This window comes from Porites lutea, chromosome 2, assembly GCF_958299795.1.
Source record: "Porites lutea chromosome 2, jaPorLute2.1, whole genome shotgun sequence".
Taxonomy (NCBI): Eukaryota; Metazoa; Cnidaria; class Anthozoa; order Scleractinia; family Poritidae; genus Porites; species Porites lutea.
Window position 1 is genome coordinate 46470352 of NC_133202.1, and position 19007 is coordinate 46489358.

Sequence of the window (19007 nt, forward strand, 5' to 3'; positions counted from 1 at the left end):
AATCAATAATTTTGAGTTTTGGCTAGGACTGAACAATACCATTTGAGCCGGGGGGATTTGAGCCTAAAAAAGTCTCTTATTAAGCTGAGATGTTCTTTAATTTCATGTCGCAGAAATGGAGTTAGAAGGTCAGCACGACTTACAGCTCATGCTTTGAGGGTCCAAGCATTTATGGCATTTAGTGATTTGGCTCGTTAATTGCTCATGTTGAAATTGTTAGATTCAGAAGCTCCTGTTGGAATACAATGTTCTTGTACAATGTTCCTATGTTCGAAGGCTGAAGCTGGTGGAACCTCAGCCTGGGGTACCACAAAACTCCGAAAATAGCCCGGGGCCTATATTTTTAAAGGTTCGTTCAAAAAGACATGAATTAAAAGCAAAACATTCTCTCGAAAAAAGAAAACTCGTATTACTTATGTTAAGTAGATTAAAACACTCGGTACGGCACACTGTGCAAAGTATTGAACACTCACCGAGTTTCCTTCGCTATTGGGCGACGGGTGAGGAGGGAGAAGTCACTTTAAATTGCTTTGCATTTGTTTTGTCTGCGAACCTTTCACATTAAGATGATGAGCTTCGACACTCCTCCCTCATAAATCAACAAGACATATGCAAAATAGAAAAATATTCACTCAATTGAGATTACAGTAAGTCACGCTCAAACAGTCAATCACTCGAGTTTGACTTGACTAGTCAGATCCGCAAATCTGTTGCTAAACTCGAGCGATACCGAGTTACTGGCGATCTAGTGATACCAGGATAAACTTATGACAGTCAATTTTATCATCATTTGTGCAGTTTGCTTGAAGCAGAGGCCCAGTTTGTCAATTTAAGGCTACATTCCAGCGTTCCCGAGAAACCAGCTGCGTGTCGCGTGCTGCACGCGTTTCTAATCTGTATCTACAAACTTGCCGTTTATAATCTCCAGTCAGCAATGAAGTTAACAACAGTTGCTTTGATAACCATTGCTACATTTCTTCTGCATTCCTTGGTGAGTCTTTCAGTGGCGATGTAGAGTTAATTTTAACATATTGGCCACCATTCTGTATTCTGTGAAAACGCTTGTCAATGCTTCCGCTTTCGACTAGCTAGTCGACTAGCAATACAATTTTATGAAAATTCGTACGGCTTTTCCGGCCTTTTGATTACCCATAGTCCATATGTTTTGTTCAGTAAACAGCCTAACCAACGATCAGCTATAAAAAAAGCAAGCTGTTTCATTGTTACGTCGCAAAGCAAAACGTCAGTGTTTCAAAAAGTGTAACAAAAGTGGATGTTGATTTACATCAGACAAAATTTGCAAGCTCCTTTTTTAGATTAAAAAGTTTCAACAGATCAGTTTGCTTTAAAAGTATTTTCGATTCACTAAAGAAAAACAACACAGAGATGAGACTTGATGAACAAAGTGCATTAATTGTTTATGAGTTAACTATAGATTTGCAAAAGTCGACAACAGTCTTAAATCAAAATTATCCATAGGGGCTTAAATATTTGGCTCAATGGGCGCTGTGCTACTTGTTTAGTTGAATCGAAACAAAGAAGGAAACTAAGGGCTGCTATAAAGGTTCCTTGACTACTTGTGATATAACAACTGGAGATGAATTCTATTTCTCGAAGATCACTGAGTAATCTTTATAGTTTTGCGAGGAAAAAATGTCAAACGTCGAAATTTGCATAAGTAATGTCTGCGGGCTGGTTATAGAAAATATATTATGCAGATGAAAACAGAAACGCTTTCAGAGTCTGATTTTTAACAAAGCCCTTTTTATTTTCGCAAAAACTTGAAATAATTAAAATTCGTCTCTCACAATAGTCTTTGTGTTTTCAAGGTTTCTTTGCTTGCCGTTCTTGCCACACCAAGATTAATTTCACTTTCCAATATGAAAAGAAATTTTTACGCATCTCGAAATTAAGTCAGTTTTTTCATTGAAAGATGCTTTGTGGCCCGAAAGTCTCATTGTCAATAGTGTTTAGCCTTAATCGTCCAGTAATATAAATTGTGTGGGCCTATCGAATTAATAAGAAGATAGTTGCGCAACATGTTTAAAGTGTCAAATGTAGAGTGTGTTTTGTCATATAGTCACGTCCAGCTCCGACTGGCAGTTAAGAGTAAAATAAAAGGAACGGTGTGTTGAAGATTCTGGGAAAGTGCCGACCTACCCCTCCCGGCCTAAACAAACATTTTGTCCTAAGTGAAAAGTTAGGGTTAGCGTTAAATAAGGGGAGGAGAAGGTGGGTCAGGTCCAAGTACAACAATCACTAGTATTCTCTGGTCTCGAAACACAGACATAAACTGAATACGTTTTGCCTAACATCAGGGACACCAAACGTCAATTTTGGGAAAATATCTGTTCGGAAGACGATTTGAGAGCTATTTCGGAACATTTGTCGTAAAATTTCTTGCTTGCTTGCCTCTCTTACGATCTTCGAACATCTAAAAAATGGTATAAATGCCAATTTTTAACGGTTTTTTACCCTAAAAACGTCACCTAGAATTTTCGGGAGCCTTATTTCTGGCTGAAATTTTCGAAAAGGTAAGTTTTGATCCCTATAATTTTCGGATCACTAGACTTTAGCTAGAAAATCCGAACAGATGAAAAACTTTTAGGGGATACTTGAAATATGTCTATATCTACCGTTTAAATACTAAAATACGTTTAACAATGCTATGTTTAAGTGGTTTTGAACAAAATTCTGGTTGGGTGCCCCTGTCACATCTTTTTTTAATTCCTTATCTAGGCTCACGGTGGTGCGAAGAAACGAAAGATCAATTTGACCAAAAAGCCACAACGTAAGTAACTTAGTAGTGACGGTCTCAGCTCAGCTCCTTGTCTAGTTATCCCACGGTGGAATGCGTGTAACATATTTTGCTGGCTTGAAACTGTTGAACGCCCGCTATAAGCCTTTCTAAAAATCCAGAACATAGAAAAAGAGAACTCCGATCATTGTGGCCTCTTTGGATACTTTAAATAAACTTCCCTGTAGGATTCTCTATCAGAAAAAGGCTCTTTGTTTTTACAGGGTGGTGATTATGAAGTAAACGGAAATCGAAGCCCTTTTACAACTAACCGATAACTCGATATGCATGCTGAAGCCGCTAAAAAAAAGAAAGAAAGAAAGAATTTTAGATTTTCGCTTTCCACTTTTCTGAACTTTTTAGTTGCTTTGATATAAAATTGCACTCTCATGTTTGTTTGATGCATAATCCTAAAAGAGGATGAGCTCTTTCTCTTCGATTCCGGGCACATAGAAGTGCCAGGTGTAACCTGTACGCGAGCAAGCTCTGGGGGGTTCGAGGAACGGGGGAGGTGGGGTGAGGCAAACATTTTGTCGAGGTTAACAACGTGACTTCATGCTGAGATCTGATGGGGAGAGGCAAAAACAACTGGACTTTGATAATTATTAAGTTGTTTTGTTAGCAATTGATCACGGATTACTTGTGACTTTATTACAGGTTGTTCACGGATTTGTCCTCCTGGTCGAGAATGCCAGGTTCTCTCAGATGGCAGCACCAAGCAATGTGTTTGTTTGTCAAGGTGTAAGAAGAAATATAAACCTGTGTGCGGTACAGACGGAAAGCTGTACAACAACCACTGTGAACTGCACAGGACTGCTTGCAAAACAGGAAAAAAGATAAGAGTTGATTGGGATTTTAAGTGCTTCAAAAAAGCGGACAATGGTAAAAAAGGTAGGCAGTTACATGACAACCTGAGAAACTGAATAGACTTGCGAAGATTGTTTTTTCCTCTGAGAAAAAGAAGCGACAGTGTGCTGGTTGAAAGGTCTTTGAGTACATTCCGGGGGTGGGGGGGGGAAGGGGGCACTTAAGGGAATTTTGGGTAGAGTTGTAGCGCTAACGCCTTCACAACATGACCCTGTTTATGAAAAATACTGCGTGCTCATTACGCTACCCTATTTAAGACAATATACCTTATTCAATTACCCTGATTCGAATCGTTTTGCATACAGAATTAAGATATTTTGAAACTACCATTGTGGAGTTAGATTTCTTTCCTACTGATAAACAGGTACTGCCAAAAGCCATAATTGGACTTATGGCATTATGGATCTTGTTGCTTGCTTATAGACATTCGTAGGGAGGGACAACATTTATCTTATGTCTCAATTAAAATCCTGTCACATTCAATGTCTGCATTGTGGTCACGTGCTGATTCAGGATGTTGGACAGCAAGATATTGTACTGTTTGCGCTCTTCCTCAGTAATTTGTTTTTAAGAACGCATAAATATCCAACTTCTTTTCAAGTATCGGATCGAGGTTATCTGAGCTGGATATTACACTCGACCAGATGCTGAGTGGTTTTCTGTTGATCTGTCGGATAAAAGTCTTATGATATGTCGTCACCCTCGATCACCCAATGAAGTCAATATGGAAAAAAAGACATTTTGACATGCTTCAAGCTATGCTGGCTGTCGCATTCTAACTTCTGTGCGTTGCATTATTAGATTGCCCTAAGAAGCAGTTATCTAAAATGCAGCAGCTCATTTTGGAAACCTTCCAAAAGGAATTACATGGGAAAGAAGTGACGTCAAAAGTCCTGATTGACGAGCTATACTTCAGGTATAACGGCGATCGCGACGACAGCATCAGCGGTTCTGAGCTGAAACGTCTGGTTACCGACTACCTCATGTATCCAAAAGTCAAAAAGCTTGTGGAAATCTGTCACTCAAAGCAGTGGCTTCGAGCACAAGACAAAGACCAAAATGGAATTCTCTCCAAGGACGAATTTTCGCGTAGTTTCGGTAAGAAAAATTTGCTATCTTTATGTTCACCGAGCATTCTAAATTTACTTTCCCAAATTATATGCTAATTAGACGTAGTTAGAAAGGCAGCGTGGCCGAGTGGTCAGCGCGTCTGGCTGACAAAGCAGCAAACCGTGCCGATTAAGGTCCCAAAGAACTGTGGGAATGCTTCAGCTTCGTAAGCGAATACCTTCACCGACGGCAGTAATCATTAAAGTGATATGTTTTCAATAAGTGGAATGTGAACCCAGTGTATCTGTATTCTAACAAAATTAAGACTGAATCGGAATAAAACCCCATTTTTGCTGTTTTGACTTAGTGCTTGGGAGGAAAGCAATTACGCAAACAAGCAATCATGTAAAGAGAACTTGCTGTAAGAAGGGAAAAAAACCCAGCAACTTAAGTGTTTTTTTTCCCTACGTTTTAGCGAGCAAACCAGAAATAAGCATTCTGAAAAGTGAAGAAGAGCCGATATCTGGTTCCAATCTCACCCTTCAATGCCAAGCTCGAGGTTACCCTGTTCCTGTTGTCACGTGGTATAAAGACCAAATCAAGTTAAACAAAACTGAGCATGTGTCAGTTTTCTCTGATGGGAAACTTTCAATTGAAAAGCTCGCGCCAGGAGACAGTGGTGTGTACACATGCAAGGCCTTAAATAACATGGGAATGGATAAGAAACATGTTGAGATCAAGGTCCAAGAACCAGTTCCCCGCGACTCTTCAGTAACAAGTAAGGAAAAAGAAAGGAGTTGTAGACAGCATAAAACCTGAAAGACATTCAACAGACAAAAACATGTATACTGGACGATGAAACAAACGGATTATTGTTTTAAGATCAAGTCTGATTTCTTTCTTCGAGGACTGCAAAAAAATCAAATGTTATGTCTGCTAAACTATGGGTTTTTAAAACCCTTTTTATTCCATTGGCATTTTCACGTAGTTTTCACTATTAACAGCTTTATTGCTGCTCATCTGTGCGCGAAGGTCTGATAAAACAGGCTGATTGAATATAGAAATCATCTGTACGTCGTTTCTCGTTCCTTTTTCATATGGAAACATACTTTATGTTCGCATGCAGGCAAAAATGTTTGATTAAGTTATAGAATGAGAAAGAAGATTGTTTTTCGTTTTTTTTTCTTAATAGCTGTTCAAGGAGGAAACATGTTTTACGTCTTTGCAAACGACGGCGTCTACGTCATTAATCCTGAAACGTCAACGACTGTCAATCACATTCCAGCTGATGACGTCATAAATGGTACGACAAAACCCATATGCACCAGAAGTCAACAGAAGGCTTGTAACTGGGGTGGAGCTGTAAGCGTCAACTTAATTTACGTATACGTTGCTGACTTTCTGGGCCAAAGGGTTTTAGTCCTGGATATTGCCGCACAAAAGTTCGTTGAGGAAGTGCCAACAGATTACTATCCCTATCAGCTAAAATATTTAAGGTGAGAATATCTAAATTATTCTTACATGTTTTTTTTTGAGCCCTTAAGGCTGACAAGGGAAACTGATTTGATTTCATGTAGACAAATTGTTTGGCATGTGTTTTCAGCCTAATGCACGGAAGAACTTCACGGCTTTAATGATACGATGTCTATTTCTACCTTCCTTTTATAAATGCATGGGAGTTTTATTTCATACTTTTGTCGTAGAAGCTGCTTTAAATAATTCTTAAACTCGTTGGTCAATCATACATGTGAGTATTTTTCTGTAGGCCAAACTTATATAATAATCTTAATCAATTATTCCTACCTTTTCAATTGCAATAAAACAGCTTTGATTTTAAGGAACACGTAGGAATAACCTGTAGTCGCAGACCTTTTGAGAAATATGTTGGTTGTTGTATCCACTCAGCTCGTTTAATTTTTGCTATTCTGAGTAGTATTTTTTGCCTGATTTAACTAATTTATTCTATGTTTGTAAACTTTCTTTATTTGGCAAACAAAATGGTTGGTGTGTTGTTGTTGTTGCCGATTGTAGTAATATTTTTGGTCTCTTTACAAGGTCCCTCGATGCCGTCTGGATTCTCAGTTGGGAAAACAGCTCTCTGGAAGTTCTCACTGAAGATGAAGACGATAATGGAACGCTGTCAGTAATAAGCAATGCCAGCAAAATGATTCTTCACACCGCAACCAAACCGATGATGAATGGTTTCCATGATGCAGCTCATGGTTTCTTTGCGGCGGAAAACTGCGAACTGACAGAAGACAAATATGGTTACGTCACTCATATTATGGAACCTGGCCTTCACGAAGTTGACCTGGCTACAAGGCGCTACACTAAGTTTTATAACTTTAGCGAACATCAGTGTTATGGGACTTTTGACTTGGCTCTCTCTCAACCTCATAAATATGCGTTTGTGCAGTGTTATAAAAATAAAGATCTTGATAGCAAAGCGCAGTTGGTGATAGATTTGAAAGAAAATCAACTCGAAGCCAAAAGTGAGCAATACTTTGGTACATCATTTGCTTCCCCGGATGGTCGCTTTATTATAACATTGAATTATTATGCAATTTTAACCCAATACATCGACCCGGCAGGACAAATTTTCTTGTTTCCAGAAATTGAGTCCAATATTCTACTCAGCCACCTCGCCTTCTATCCTCGCAACGCTGGGTATGACGTGTACGTGACGTCAAAAGACCAATCTACAATCATTGTGCTACACGTGGATCCAAGGGGCATCGAAACACTGAAGTTCATCTCAGGTGTTGGTAAGCCTTTGCAGGAGGACTGGATTCACACACAGCGTCCAATCGTGATTGGATGTGAGGCTGGCGCCCGTTACCTGGCAACACCGGCAACAGGAGAAGACGCGGTCATTATTCTAGATGCAGAGCGGAAAGAGATGAGTGGAAAAGTTGGAGGAATTAAAGGGGCACAAACCATTTTGTGGGTTGGAAACCAGCAAGAATAAAGTACAGGATCATGATCGATGTATTAATTGATATTATGTGAACTGTTTTTAACAAACAGTATCCGGGGGCAGAGTTTTGTCAAGTTACAACACGATCCACGGCCGAGTGTTTTTAGCTTGGATATTTTCTTTCTCTATTTTGCTATTCTGGGCGAGTTTATTGACCGACTTTGTAAACGTTATTTTTGATCTGCACGCTGACTCTTTCCCTCTGCATGGAGCTTTATTAAGATTACTTTTTAAATGAAAATAGTTTTGACTTGATCACCGTTTTCAATATTTTTTATTAATTTCAAAAAAAAAGTTGTACATACGACAATGTTACTGTAGAGCGTTCTTTTTTGTTGTCTTTTGAAGAAAATCTTGGAACAATTTCATCTATTTTTAACATTGTGGAGTTGTGCTTATTGGATGGCAATAAGTCACGTGGCGTTTAGAGGCCGTCGGAGCAACCTCGTTCCTAGTGTTCTCTGCTACTTGTCCCCCCTCGTTTCCAGGGTTCTCTTTTTCTCGCTCTGGAGGACAAATAGGAGAGAAACCTGAGAACGAAGTTGAATGCGGTGAAAACAGAAGGGGGCCAGAATATGAGATTGCTTGATCCACTTCCAGTTCCTCATTTTTGCCAAGATCTTGCTTGTTCCTGGCCTCACTGGGCATGAGTCTGAGAAAAGCGAAAACAAAGCTCGCGGGGAAGATTGGAAGGGAAAAGAGGAAACAAGGGACGCTTCGCTTTTTAGAGAGAAAACAAGACCGATTTGTAATGACAAGAGGACGAACTGGTACTTAAACATGATTTTCCTGATAACAGAGCCGTCTGTACTGAGAAAACTTTTATTTGTAATATCCTTTAACCTATCTACAAATGTCTTGTATTAAGATTCATCGTACATTAGAATAAAATGAGTATAACATTTGTATAGAGATATCTAGAGATCCTTCTAGAATCCTTGGCTGTACCTTCGAACCTGAACATCTAGTGAAAGAAACAAACAAACAAGTAAACAAATAAAACCATGTCAGCTCATTCAAACTAATTCAACTTTCAAAAGGCAAAATGATCGTTAAATTCAGTGATTTCTTGATTTGCTAAATAATGGAGAGAAGATCTCTTAGATATGATCTTGTCCCAAGACAGTTCTGGTGACAAAGCCGGGTTTCAAAAGGATTTGCTAACTTACCATAAGTTTTAATCATCTATTTGCCGTGTCGATTCATTCGTAAACGTTGAGGACCTGCAACAAAGAGATTTGTACTTTCTGGTGAAGACGACACCACCGGTATTAAATAAAAGTATCACTTATTTAATAAAAAAAGGCCATCGCAGTTTTATAAATAAATTAGTAGTCAATGGCCCTGCGATAAACAATACGATACAGCACTCTCTCATGGTCTTGAAAAGTAGTTGAAATTCCTTTCAAGGCAGACCGAGATCGCTCAGGAATACTTATCAAACGCATTAATTCGCCATTGGTAGCTAGCCGATAATAGCAAAAAAAGTTGGCTTATCCATAATTTCAACATTGTTGTTTGGCCCATCGTTTAAGGGAAACGTTGATTATATAGACACATGCTAACTTACTGTCCTCAGTATCCATGCCTCTTGTATCGTACTCGACGTATTCTGAAACAATTTCAAAGTTTTGATTTGTAATTGTTTTCCCAACGTAATAGAGATAATACTTCCCTGAATAAAGTAAGCCTCAAGACACTTTTGACCAAAAAATTCTTAAACCCTTGGTTGAATAACCCCTGCTTTGAAAAAAATGTAATGAACAACATTGCAAAAAAGTACGTTGAAAATATCTAGTGTTAGCCCTTGATGGATACGGGCTCAAACCTCACATGCCCTTGTTTTTTCCGTCTTTTATTATCTTTAAATTTTAAGTTTTAAGACTTTTTTTCATGCAATGTAAGTCAAAATAACAATCTCATTTGGAGGTATCCATTCTAACCCAACCCCAACCTATTCCAGCCCAACCACTCAGCCTAAAATTCTACTAGACAAGAAGGATTAATGTTGAGCCTTATCAACAACAACAACAACAACAATAACTTTATTTATTAGAGCATGCATAAGAATTGGAAGAGGAGAAGTATCTACCTGCAATTGGTAATAGCTAATCGAGATGGGTAGTTAGACCAAAAAAAATTGTTACCAATATAATACAAAGATTATAAAAAAAGTTACACTAACATATACAGTGTATGGCGCGAAATACAAGAAGCTACAGCTAATAAAGAGATTAAGTTACAAGGTTATTATAAAAGGATCAATGTTAAATGTTTTTCATTATATAAGTAAATGAAGATGTCCAAGGGTACGAGTTTTCAGATTTCAGGATATTAGTAAGCATTTCATGTACTTGTTATTTGAATAACTTTTTGCTCTCCGATTCTCTCAGATTATTCTGAGGTAAAACCTCACTTTGTACCTTTTTCTTCTCCAAGACCTGGTTCTGGGTTACTGTCCTGACTGTTTACAAACCTAAAAAAAGAAAGCAAACATAAAATATACCACAAAATTCCGAAAATAAGCCCCGGGGCTTATATTTTTCAAAGCCGCTTTTTGAGGGGTTTATTTTTGGAGGGGCTTAGATTCGGAGGGGCTTATCTACGGAGTGAAATTTGTGTTTCAAAATCGATTGGGCTAGCTTTATAGTTGGAACTAAATTTACCGTTTTTGCTTTGTTTTACCTTGTATTTGAGGGCAGTTTTCCAAGTACAAGCCCCCGGAGGGCTCATATTTGGAGGGGCGATTTAACTGAGGGTTTTTTGAGTTACCGGTTTGGGGCACTTTTATTTGGAGGGGCTTATACATGGAGGGGCTTATTTTCGGAATTTTACGGTACTCCCAATCTAGAACACGCCCACCAGGCTAGAATCTGTTCTCAGTGACCAAATAACTGGTTTAAGACCGAATTTCTAGAAAACTATGCTTAAATGTGGCTGAATCCTGGGTTAACGTTCTGCATCTTGGCCAGAGCACTGACGATTTACTTCATGGTTGTTATGCTAGATAAAAGGAGATAAGACAGGTATCAACCTCACCCTCTTCTGCCGTGGCGGTTGATTCTTAACCTAGGAGGAATTTGTGGATCTGAAGAAAGAGATATTTAAGTTATTTACTGCCCGATTGGTCAGACAAAAAACATATGTTATGATAGAAACTAATGGAAACCATTTGGCCTTTAAACCGCCTTTATAGAGCGTCTAGACGATACGTGCGCAGGCTAGTCTTTCTTTGGAATGAAAATTAAGCCGTCTTTCTGTGACGAGCAAAAAGATCATTGGTTCACCCTGCGGCTATGGTAAAACGTATAGCATGGGTCCTCCTATAAACTCCCTTATTAAAATTCCCCCCAAAATAGTCACAACATACGAAATACTGCTGGTTTCAATGACAGGATTTCATCCACAGGGTGAAAAATTTTAACTGCTTACTAACCGTTTAAAAGTACTCTAACATGCGGTGTCATTTGAATAGTGGCTTTGAAGGATTACATCCACGATCTCAAAAGATAGACCTACATTGAACCTCTTTATAATTTAAGTCTAGAAATAAAGAGGGTCAATTGAACAAAGTCCTCACCCTACGTATTATTCAACAACAACAACCTGCTCAATATTACCTACTAAAGCATCATGTGCAGTAAAAGCCCTAAATTCTGAAAAAGGAAAGACAGAAATAATTCAATTTTCGTTTAAAACAACTGTTAAGTGTTAAGGCTAGAGCAAAAAATGTTACTTAAGAAAAAGATCAAAAATTAAAACACCACCTTTTTTGAGTTTCATTACGGCATTACTTGGCTTCACACTAGAAGCTAAGTTTGTTTCAAGTAAGCACTTGATTCAAGTGGACTTGGAAATCTTAAGTTGGTCTGTAGAAAACATGGCTTCACACTTGATCACAGAATATATTACTTGAAGTAAAAGCTATCAATCTCTCCGTTCATTAGAATCTTGGAACCGCTGCACGTGCTCATCGTGCACATGACTTCCATTTCTTGTTGGTCAAGTGTGTTCTCAAGTGTGGTGTAGCCCATACTTGGCGGCGAACTTCGGCTTCTTTGAACTACAAACGTTGCCATGGTTACCAAGTAAAGTTGAAGTGGGTACATTTTACCCCTTCACACTCAAAGTAGGTTCCAAGTATACTCACATTATACTTAAAGCTCTAGTGTGAAGCGAACAATTGAAATAAGCACTACTAAAAAGTGCTTATTGAGGATCCTATTATGTTTCCTATTGTAGACGGAGTGGCTATTTTTCATAGGTCATCTGAGTCACACGATGGTTTCTGAGCTGTTTGCAGTACATTCAGTTCTTAGTTATTTTTTAAAAAGGCCCTGAATGATTTTTAATCCCATCCCGGGGATAAAAACCTCATTCTGCTGTAAAGCATCAAACCCTTTAAGATAGCCACAATCCCGGTCATAATTTGACCATAATCTGTTGAAACACTTCCGGAAAACACAACACAAACTTAGTCGTTTCATGAATACACGTATTGCTTCCCTCCCCTTTACGCATTTGCTTCACAAAACAATTTATTTTAATTTCTTATTTTTTATTTCCTTCCATTTTAATTACTTTAACCGTATGTTGAAAAATTATGAGGTAAAGTACCATGACTGAACAAAAGGTTGCAGAGATTCAGTAGAACAAACCAATAACAGAGTATGTCATCATCCGTTTGCCCGTTAAGCGACAGTCACACCAATTTCTATCCATATTTCAAGTCATACCTGTGATCACTTAAATCCAGCAATAAACAATCTGAAAACGTATTTGTTGTATTGGCGTCTGTTACTACAGTTTGAAGATATTACCCACAACGAGCGAGTGTTTTAAGTTCCTCAAGTTCAAAATCCCGTCTTGGTTCCTTTACCAGTAAATGGTTGTGCTACAAACTCACATAATTTTAAAAATAAATTGGGTCTTGAGCGTCAATTTTACTAAATACTGCTCGTGAGTTAGTGAGTTCGTCCTGACAATTTATTCTACTCACCATTCTCTACGTGGCCTGATGGTTTCGCGGTTGCTGTTACAAAAATAATTGCTATAATGACCGTAAAGAAGCACACTATCTTAGAAACCATTGTGAAAATTCTGAAATAAAATCGTTCTAAAGCCCTGCAAGAAAAATCAAGAGATTATTTTTAGACGAAGATATATAGATAGATTATTAGACCAGGCATTCAAGTCTAATTTAAGAGATGCAAAGGTTATTTCAGTAAGCCCTTCCATCTTGCCTTGGTAGATTTTTCTTTTTCGCCCACCCTGGAGATACTCGTGTAGACAATTTGGTTTCTAAGATATATATATCTGATATACTGTCGAGGAGTCGGACTCGGAAGTTAGCTAACAACTCTGTCGGAAATTATCCTACAAGATCAGCAAAATCAAAATTAAATTCAAGCAAGTCTTGTATCTTCGTGCCTGAAGATTATTGACAAATCGGGCAACCATGTCGGAGCAAAGTACAGTGTAGATTAAAATGGAACAAAGTGTACGGAAAAACCTTAATATGTTTGATCAACTTAAACCTGTTTCATCCGAGTGGCGATTGACAAGAGGCTGCGTGATTGACGGAAAGGGAAAAAAATGCTCAAAACTCATTTCATTTACCACCACTGGACTAAGTGAGGATTTTTTTACAGCTTTTTTTCGAACAATAATAAACTCCCCTCATTGTAAGTACGGTGTTTGGAATTTCAAAGAACAAAAGGGTATTGCCAGACAAAAAGAAAATGTATCTTCAGTGGCGGATAGCACAGCTGCACTACCGTTAACGTAGAATTCAGTCAAACTTTGAAAGGAAGTATCTGGGACTGTAGTGTGTGATAATTTGTTCTTTTGTAGCATTTCACAGTTAAGTTGTAATCGTTTTTTTTATAAAGTGCCTCAATATCATGCCCTTGATAGGTTTACAGAGGGTAGGATACCTGTTTTCTGCGAAGAGAAGTTAAAAGAGACGTCTTTCAGTGAAGTATTTCTTAGGTTACGCCTACTTTGATAGACCTTGATGGGATGGCAAGTAAGTTAAGGTTTTAACAATAAATTGTATTTTATCGAGTGAGTGAAGCGAAAATATGCCGTCTAACCGTTTCTACCGTTAGAGTTTTTCATTGAAATTATACTTGTGAAATGTCTTAATACTCATGTAACAGTTGTGATTTACCGTAGATTAGGCGAATACGAAAGCCATAATTTGCGAATTATATTGGGCTAGTTTTAGAAGGGCATATATCTATCAACCAGTATATTGCTGCACGTAGTTGAGCCAAAGCTAAATAAAGGTCTACCAGTTCTCTCATCTCTCGTAGAAGAAAGATATGAATAACAGTTACCTCTACTTGAAGATAAACGGTTTTAAAACGTACCATTACAGTAATTAACAAGTTGCCGAGTCTGTGAATCTAGTTTTTCACTTACCTATTCTGCAGCCCACGTTTGTTGTGTTGTAAAAACTCTAGCGATGTTGAAACTGTTTCCCGCTTATTTATGAGCGTCATCTTACGTGCTCTAAAAAAGCTATTTGCTATCCGCGTTTCCGTGCCCCTGTTGTTTCGCTTGTTTCAAAACATCCGCCTTCACTTGAGAAAATTAAAGATGGTGATAGAATTAGCGGGTAATTTCAATCTATCACAGTGAGAAGTACTTCCTTTCACAAGATGTATTTTACACCTAAACAAAAAGCCTAAGATTTGAAGATTTTTTTGCGGCCTTTGATGACTCCTTTTTCTGGAGACTGTTTTTTTTTAAGTTACTAACTTTTCGCTCCAAGAACTTTAAGGTCTATCTGAAAACATCTATTGTTTTTCCCGCTTATGTAACTTAAAAAAAAAAAGAACAACTACTGCGTATGTATTGGCGTGAAAGAAAAACGAACTGTATAGGATACAAAATATAGTTAAAAGCGCTCTTACGAAACAACACTTGCGAGCGATTGTTAAATATAATTGTAATCTCCTTCGAAAAGAAAACTTTCAAAGCAAGGCACACTAAAAGAACCATTGTATGAGGTTAATTATCGGTAAAAACCCATTCGATTAAGCAATTATCATTTATTATATACTAGGTGGAAGGAATTAATTGTTATCACAGATAAGATGGTAGCGGCAACGTCTTTACCGTGAGAGGATCGGTTATAACCAGAACAAACACATTTAAGAGACGATGATAAAAGTTAATCGATAAATGGAGATGTTTTGTTTTTCAAAACAGAGACATAAAGTCTGTTGCTTTGAAAATAGAAAGAGGAAAAAAGGAAAGAAAAAAGAAGAAGAACGAAAAACGGAGACAAAGAGGAACACTAAGAACAAGAAAAAAAGAAGATTTGTATTTTGCTGGTTTTAAGTAATTTTATAGTGATGGGTTAAGGTCATACAAAGTTGAGACAAGAAAAGTTCATTCCGTCCTCGTTGAATACTGTTAGTATTTATATTTTAAAATATATCTTTAAAATGTGTTGCTCGTAAAGTTTACAAAAATAGAATATTTTTGTACATACGGGAGAAAAAGTATTGCGTATATAATTATCCACTGATGTTTTACATTTGGTATGTTATAAACTGATAAGTTAATATGTCTAATATCATGTTAGAATTCCGGCTCATTATCTCACTCTGAATAAGATCAAATGAAGAAAACTTTTAACGCTTGCGGTTATCCTGAGCCTTTTTCCTACGTGATAAGGCCTGTTACCCCTAGGAAATTTGCAAAACTGTATGGCCTGGGAGATATTACCATGCATGTAACCATGGAAATGTCAAGTGAAAGTTGAAAACAGACGACTATGACAACAATGTCGGCATCGACAACTTCCGAAATGTTTATCTCGTTTTTGATTAGCACGACAAAACAACCAATCATATGCTAAGCTACCCTGAAATCTCCGGCGAAAGATTCCGACTGCGCGCAAAAGCAAGCAAGCGATGACACCAGTTAAATGTACCGCTGGATAAATAATGTGTTTTCCCACGGTGTGAGTAATCAATTGTCAAACCTGTTATGCATGAACCTTCTATTTTGACAAGCGACCTTATTATGGTTTTCTTTCGAATACAAACAGCTCCTACTATTTTCTGTGACTAGAAACATGTATAATGCATCGTCCTAGATCCAGCGACGCAACAGCAACGAGAACGTCGCTATAAAAAGTGAATTTGCGTTCTTTCATTCTTTATCGCGATTATTTCTACCCATTTACTTTGTAGAAGAATCCTCTTAAAGTTGAATTCTAAGGGACCACATCCAGGTTCAAGAAGAAAAATAAAATTTCGTCGTTTCTTGTTTACGTTCTCCATCAAACGCGAAATTAGGCATTTTAACGTCGTGGTAGTGAATAAACGGCAAAGAAATGTACAAAAAAGTGTGATGTATAAGCGAAATTGTTGTTTTCGGCTCATTAAAAATATTGTTTTTTTTTTACGTTCTCGTTGCCGTGGTGTCGTCTCTAAAGCAAAATATATCAGATACAGTAAACACCCGCACGAAGGATAGGAAACGTATACAGTAACTTATATGTTTACTTAAATTAAATTAAATAGTATTTTTCAAGAGATCTCTTGTATTTATTCAGTATTCTTTTATTTGAAAAGTATTTTTTGGAGTAAGTAAAGCCCCGTGCAAACGCACGCAACATTGTTGGCTAACAACTCCCAACACATTGTTGGATGTTACATGTTGCGTCCGTTTGCACACCCTTACATGTGTACTGTCGCAATTTGTAATAATCATCGCACTTTGTAATACCTGTCGCAATTTGTAATAAACGTTGGCGCACTTTGTAATAAAAAAGCTGTCGCAATTTGTAATAACAGTCCATCGCACTTTGTAATAAACTAAGCTGTCGCAATTTGTAATAATTCCATCGCACTCTGTAATAATTTTTTGAGAGTGATTCGACTTACTTCGTCAACATTAATATAATGCCAAAATATGCATGGTACTTCATAAACAAAGATGATGACGTCTGCTAGCACGTAACATCTCCGTTCATTCAAACCATTTAACTTTATTCACAGTTTTTTTTAAATTAATGTTGATTAGTTATCTGACTTACGAAAGGCTCTATTCTTAAACTTTGCTATTGTACTAGGTGGTTTGCATTCAATGGTTACCCGGCGGGTGTACTTCCTTATATGGCCAATACGGGGATGTGCCTCTGGACAGAGCTAGACACACTAGACACAAACGAGCCATTATTAAAAAGCATTAAATTTCCGCAAATCGTAACATCCATCCTGTGTCATTCGAATAAGGACAGCAGGAAGGCTCAAGCTTTTCTGCTAGATCTTATAACAGGTTGACACAACACGTGCTGCACCGTCCTTGTCTAACGCGCAATCTTAAAGAAGTAATACTGGCTTCCATATCTTGGCCAACTTAATCAAACGAGGCCTCAAGGTTCAAAATGTTTACTGCAAATAAACAAAAAACGTCACCAGTGGCAAGCCGTCGAACCACAACAGAAACATAAACACAAAACCCAATTAGTCGCTGGCCAATACCTTCGTATGTATCTGTTTTTATAAAACTTACTTGGCGTCTTACACTGAGCCGGCTGGCCATTTGGTCCTTTATTCTTACTTGATTTGGTCCCATACAGGAACAAAAGGAGTACTCATTCCATCTTAAAACAATTTTTTCTATATGGAGTCCTCTAAAGCAAATACCCTGGGGATAGTAAAAAATTCTCCTTCCCTACGTATATACAACTCGTAAGACCTTGCAATTCTTCCGAGCGTGTTCAGGATCACTGTTTTTTTTCCCACAAAATGGAAAGGATGGAATAAACCATCCATTACTACATGAGTTACCCTATTTAAGGATCAAACCAAAGACACAAGGCCAACAAGGTAAAAAATGATACCCTATTAAAGGCTCGAGATCCACAAAAACCATACCCTATAAAACGGTACTTACCTATCTAACCTATCCATATATGAAATTATTCCCCCCCCCCCCCCGCCCGAAGACATGGATTTCGGCGACGAATGCCAGGTTAGTCATAAATTTTCTGTTGTTAAATGTTGCTTTTGTTATTTAAATTTTTTTAAAATTTAAACATGATTCATGTCTTTTTGGTGATATGTCTCAAGAAGACATTGGTGATATGTCTCAAGAAGAGTGATGTCTTTCATAAAAGCGATTCTAGTTGGTCTCGTGATTAATCAAGGCAGAATAATTCATAGCGGAAGATGTGCGTGTTTGACCAAACAAAATGTTACGGAGATGTTACGTGCTAGCAGACATCATCATCTTTATTTACGAAGCACCATGCATATTTTGGCATTATATTAATGTTGACGAAGTAAGTCGAATCACTCTCAAAAAATTATTACAAAGTGCGATGGAATTATTACAAATTGCGACAGCTTAGTTTATTATAAAGTACGATGGACTGTTATTACAAATTGCGACAGCTTTTTTATTACAAAGTGCGACATGGTTTATTACAAATTGCGACAGGTATTACAAAGTGCGATGGATTTATTACAAATTGCGACAGGTATTACAAAGTGCAATGATTATTACAAATTGCGACAGTACACCCTGTTGCATGTTGTTGGATGTTTTTGCGTGTTGTTGCGCTATGTTTGAAACCGGTCAAGCTTCTCAGCCAACAACTCCCAACATTTCGTTTGTTCCGTGATCGCCGAAGCGTAGCCCAACAATGTTGGATCCGTCTGCACTGCTCTTCCAACATTGTTGGGGCCACGCACGCTCATTACGCATGGTTTACAAAGAACTTATGGGCTGTATCCTTCCCGCGATGCACTGCAGGTCCCAACATTGTTGGGAGTTGTTTTATCCGTTTCCACACCTCTGCCACCACACACGCAACAACTCCCAACTTTGTTTCGCCAACAATGTTGGGCGTTGTTGCGTCCGTTTTCACGCAGCCTTACATCTCAAAAGTAGCGATTGCAACGGCCGCCGTGAATTAGAAGAATTTGTATGGGAAAAACAAATCTTGCAACACAGCCACGCTTGAGTAATTTTCCATACTAATTATTATAAATTCCGAAATTTACAAACTGTCGTGAAATATTTCCTAAAGCATTCCGGGGTTCAAATCTCCTTTAAATTCACAATGGGCAATTTGTTACCTTAAATGCTTGAGGGAAAGATTTAAAGACCATTAAAAAATTTCAAATTTTACAAGGAATTTTGTGGAAAACCACTTAAGCGTTACTGGGTTTCAAGAGTTGTTTTTAAAGTTATGAATATATGAAAATCATATATAGTTATAAGAACTGCGGGGTGAAGAACTATATGAAAGAAAATCATCAAAGTTATAGACGCAACTCAGTTGCT

The 19007-nt window shown here is 37.8% G+C and overlaps 2 protein-coding genes across 2 annotated transcripts; one reads left to right on the forward strand and one right to left on the reverse strand.

The window, feature by feature from the left end:
* The first annotated feature begins 629 nt into the window (after nucleotides 1-629).
* On the forward strand, nucleotides 630-8601 carry LOC140928819 (follistatin-related protein 5-like). The gene is made up of 7 exons (XM_073378600.1): nucleotides 630-991; nucleotides 2740-2791; nucleotides 3455-3688; nucleotides 4466-4762; nucleotides 5190-5492; nucleotides 5907-6210; nucleotides 6770-8601. Exons 1-7 carry the CDS (start codon nucleotides 935-937, stop codon nucleotides 7680-7682), a joined length of 2160 nt encoding a protein of 719 aa, XP_073234701.1. The 5' UTR covers nucleotides 630-934; the 3' UTR covers nucleotides 7683-8601.
* On the reverse strand, nucleotides 8500-14197 carry LOC140926311 (uncharacterized). The gene is made up of 8 exons (XM_073376066.1): nucleotides 14118-14197; nucleotides 12691-12815; nucleotides 11312-11347; nucleotides 10731-10779; nucleotides 10115-10167; nucleotides 9262-9303; nucleotides 8861-8914; nucleotides 8500-8655 (listed from the first exon to the last, which is right to left on the reverse strand). Exons 1-7 carry the CDS (start codon nucleotides 14195-14197, stop codon nucleotides 8877-8879), a joined length of 423 nt encoding a protein of 140 aa, XP_073232167.1. The 3' UTR covers nucleotides 8500-8655; nucleotides 8861-8876.
* Nucleotides 14198-19007: the final 4810 nt, after the last annotated feature.

Coding starts and splice junctions, on each gene's coding strand:
- LOC140926311 (XM_073376066.1), bottom strand. CDS start 14,197: ATGACGCTCATAAATAAGCGGGAAACAGTTTCAACATCGCTAGAGTTT. Junction 11,348..12,690: donor ATCAGGCCACGTAGAGAATG/GTGAGTAGAATA, acceptor TTCCTTTTTCAG/AATTTAGGGCTTTTACTGCA. Junction 10,780..11,311: donor TGCACATGATGCTTTAGTAG/GTAATATTGAGC, acceptor CTCTTTCTTCAG/ATCCACAAATTCCTCCTAGG.
- LOC140928819 (XM_073378600.1), top strand. CDS start 935: ATGAAGTTAACAACAGTTGCTTTGATAACCATTGCTACATTTCTTCTG. Junction 992..2,739: donor CATTTCTTCTGCATTCCTTG/GTGAGTCTTTCA, acceptor TTCCTTATCTAG/GCTCACGGTGGTGCGAAGAA. Junction 4,763..5,189: donor CGAATTTTCGCGTAGTTTCG/GTAAGAAAAATT, acceptor CCTACGTTTTAG/CGAGCAAACCAGAAATAAGC.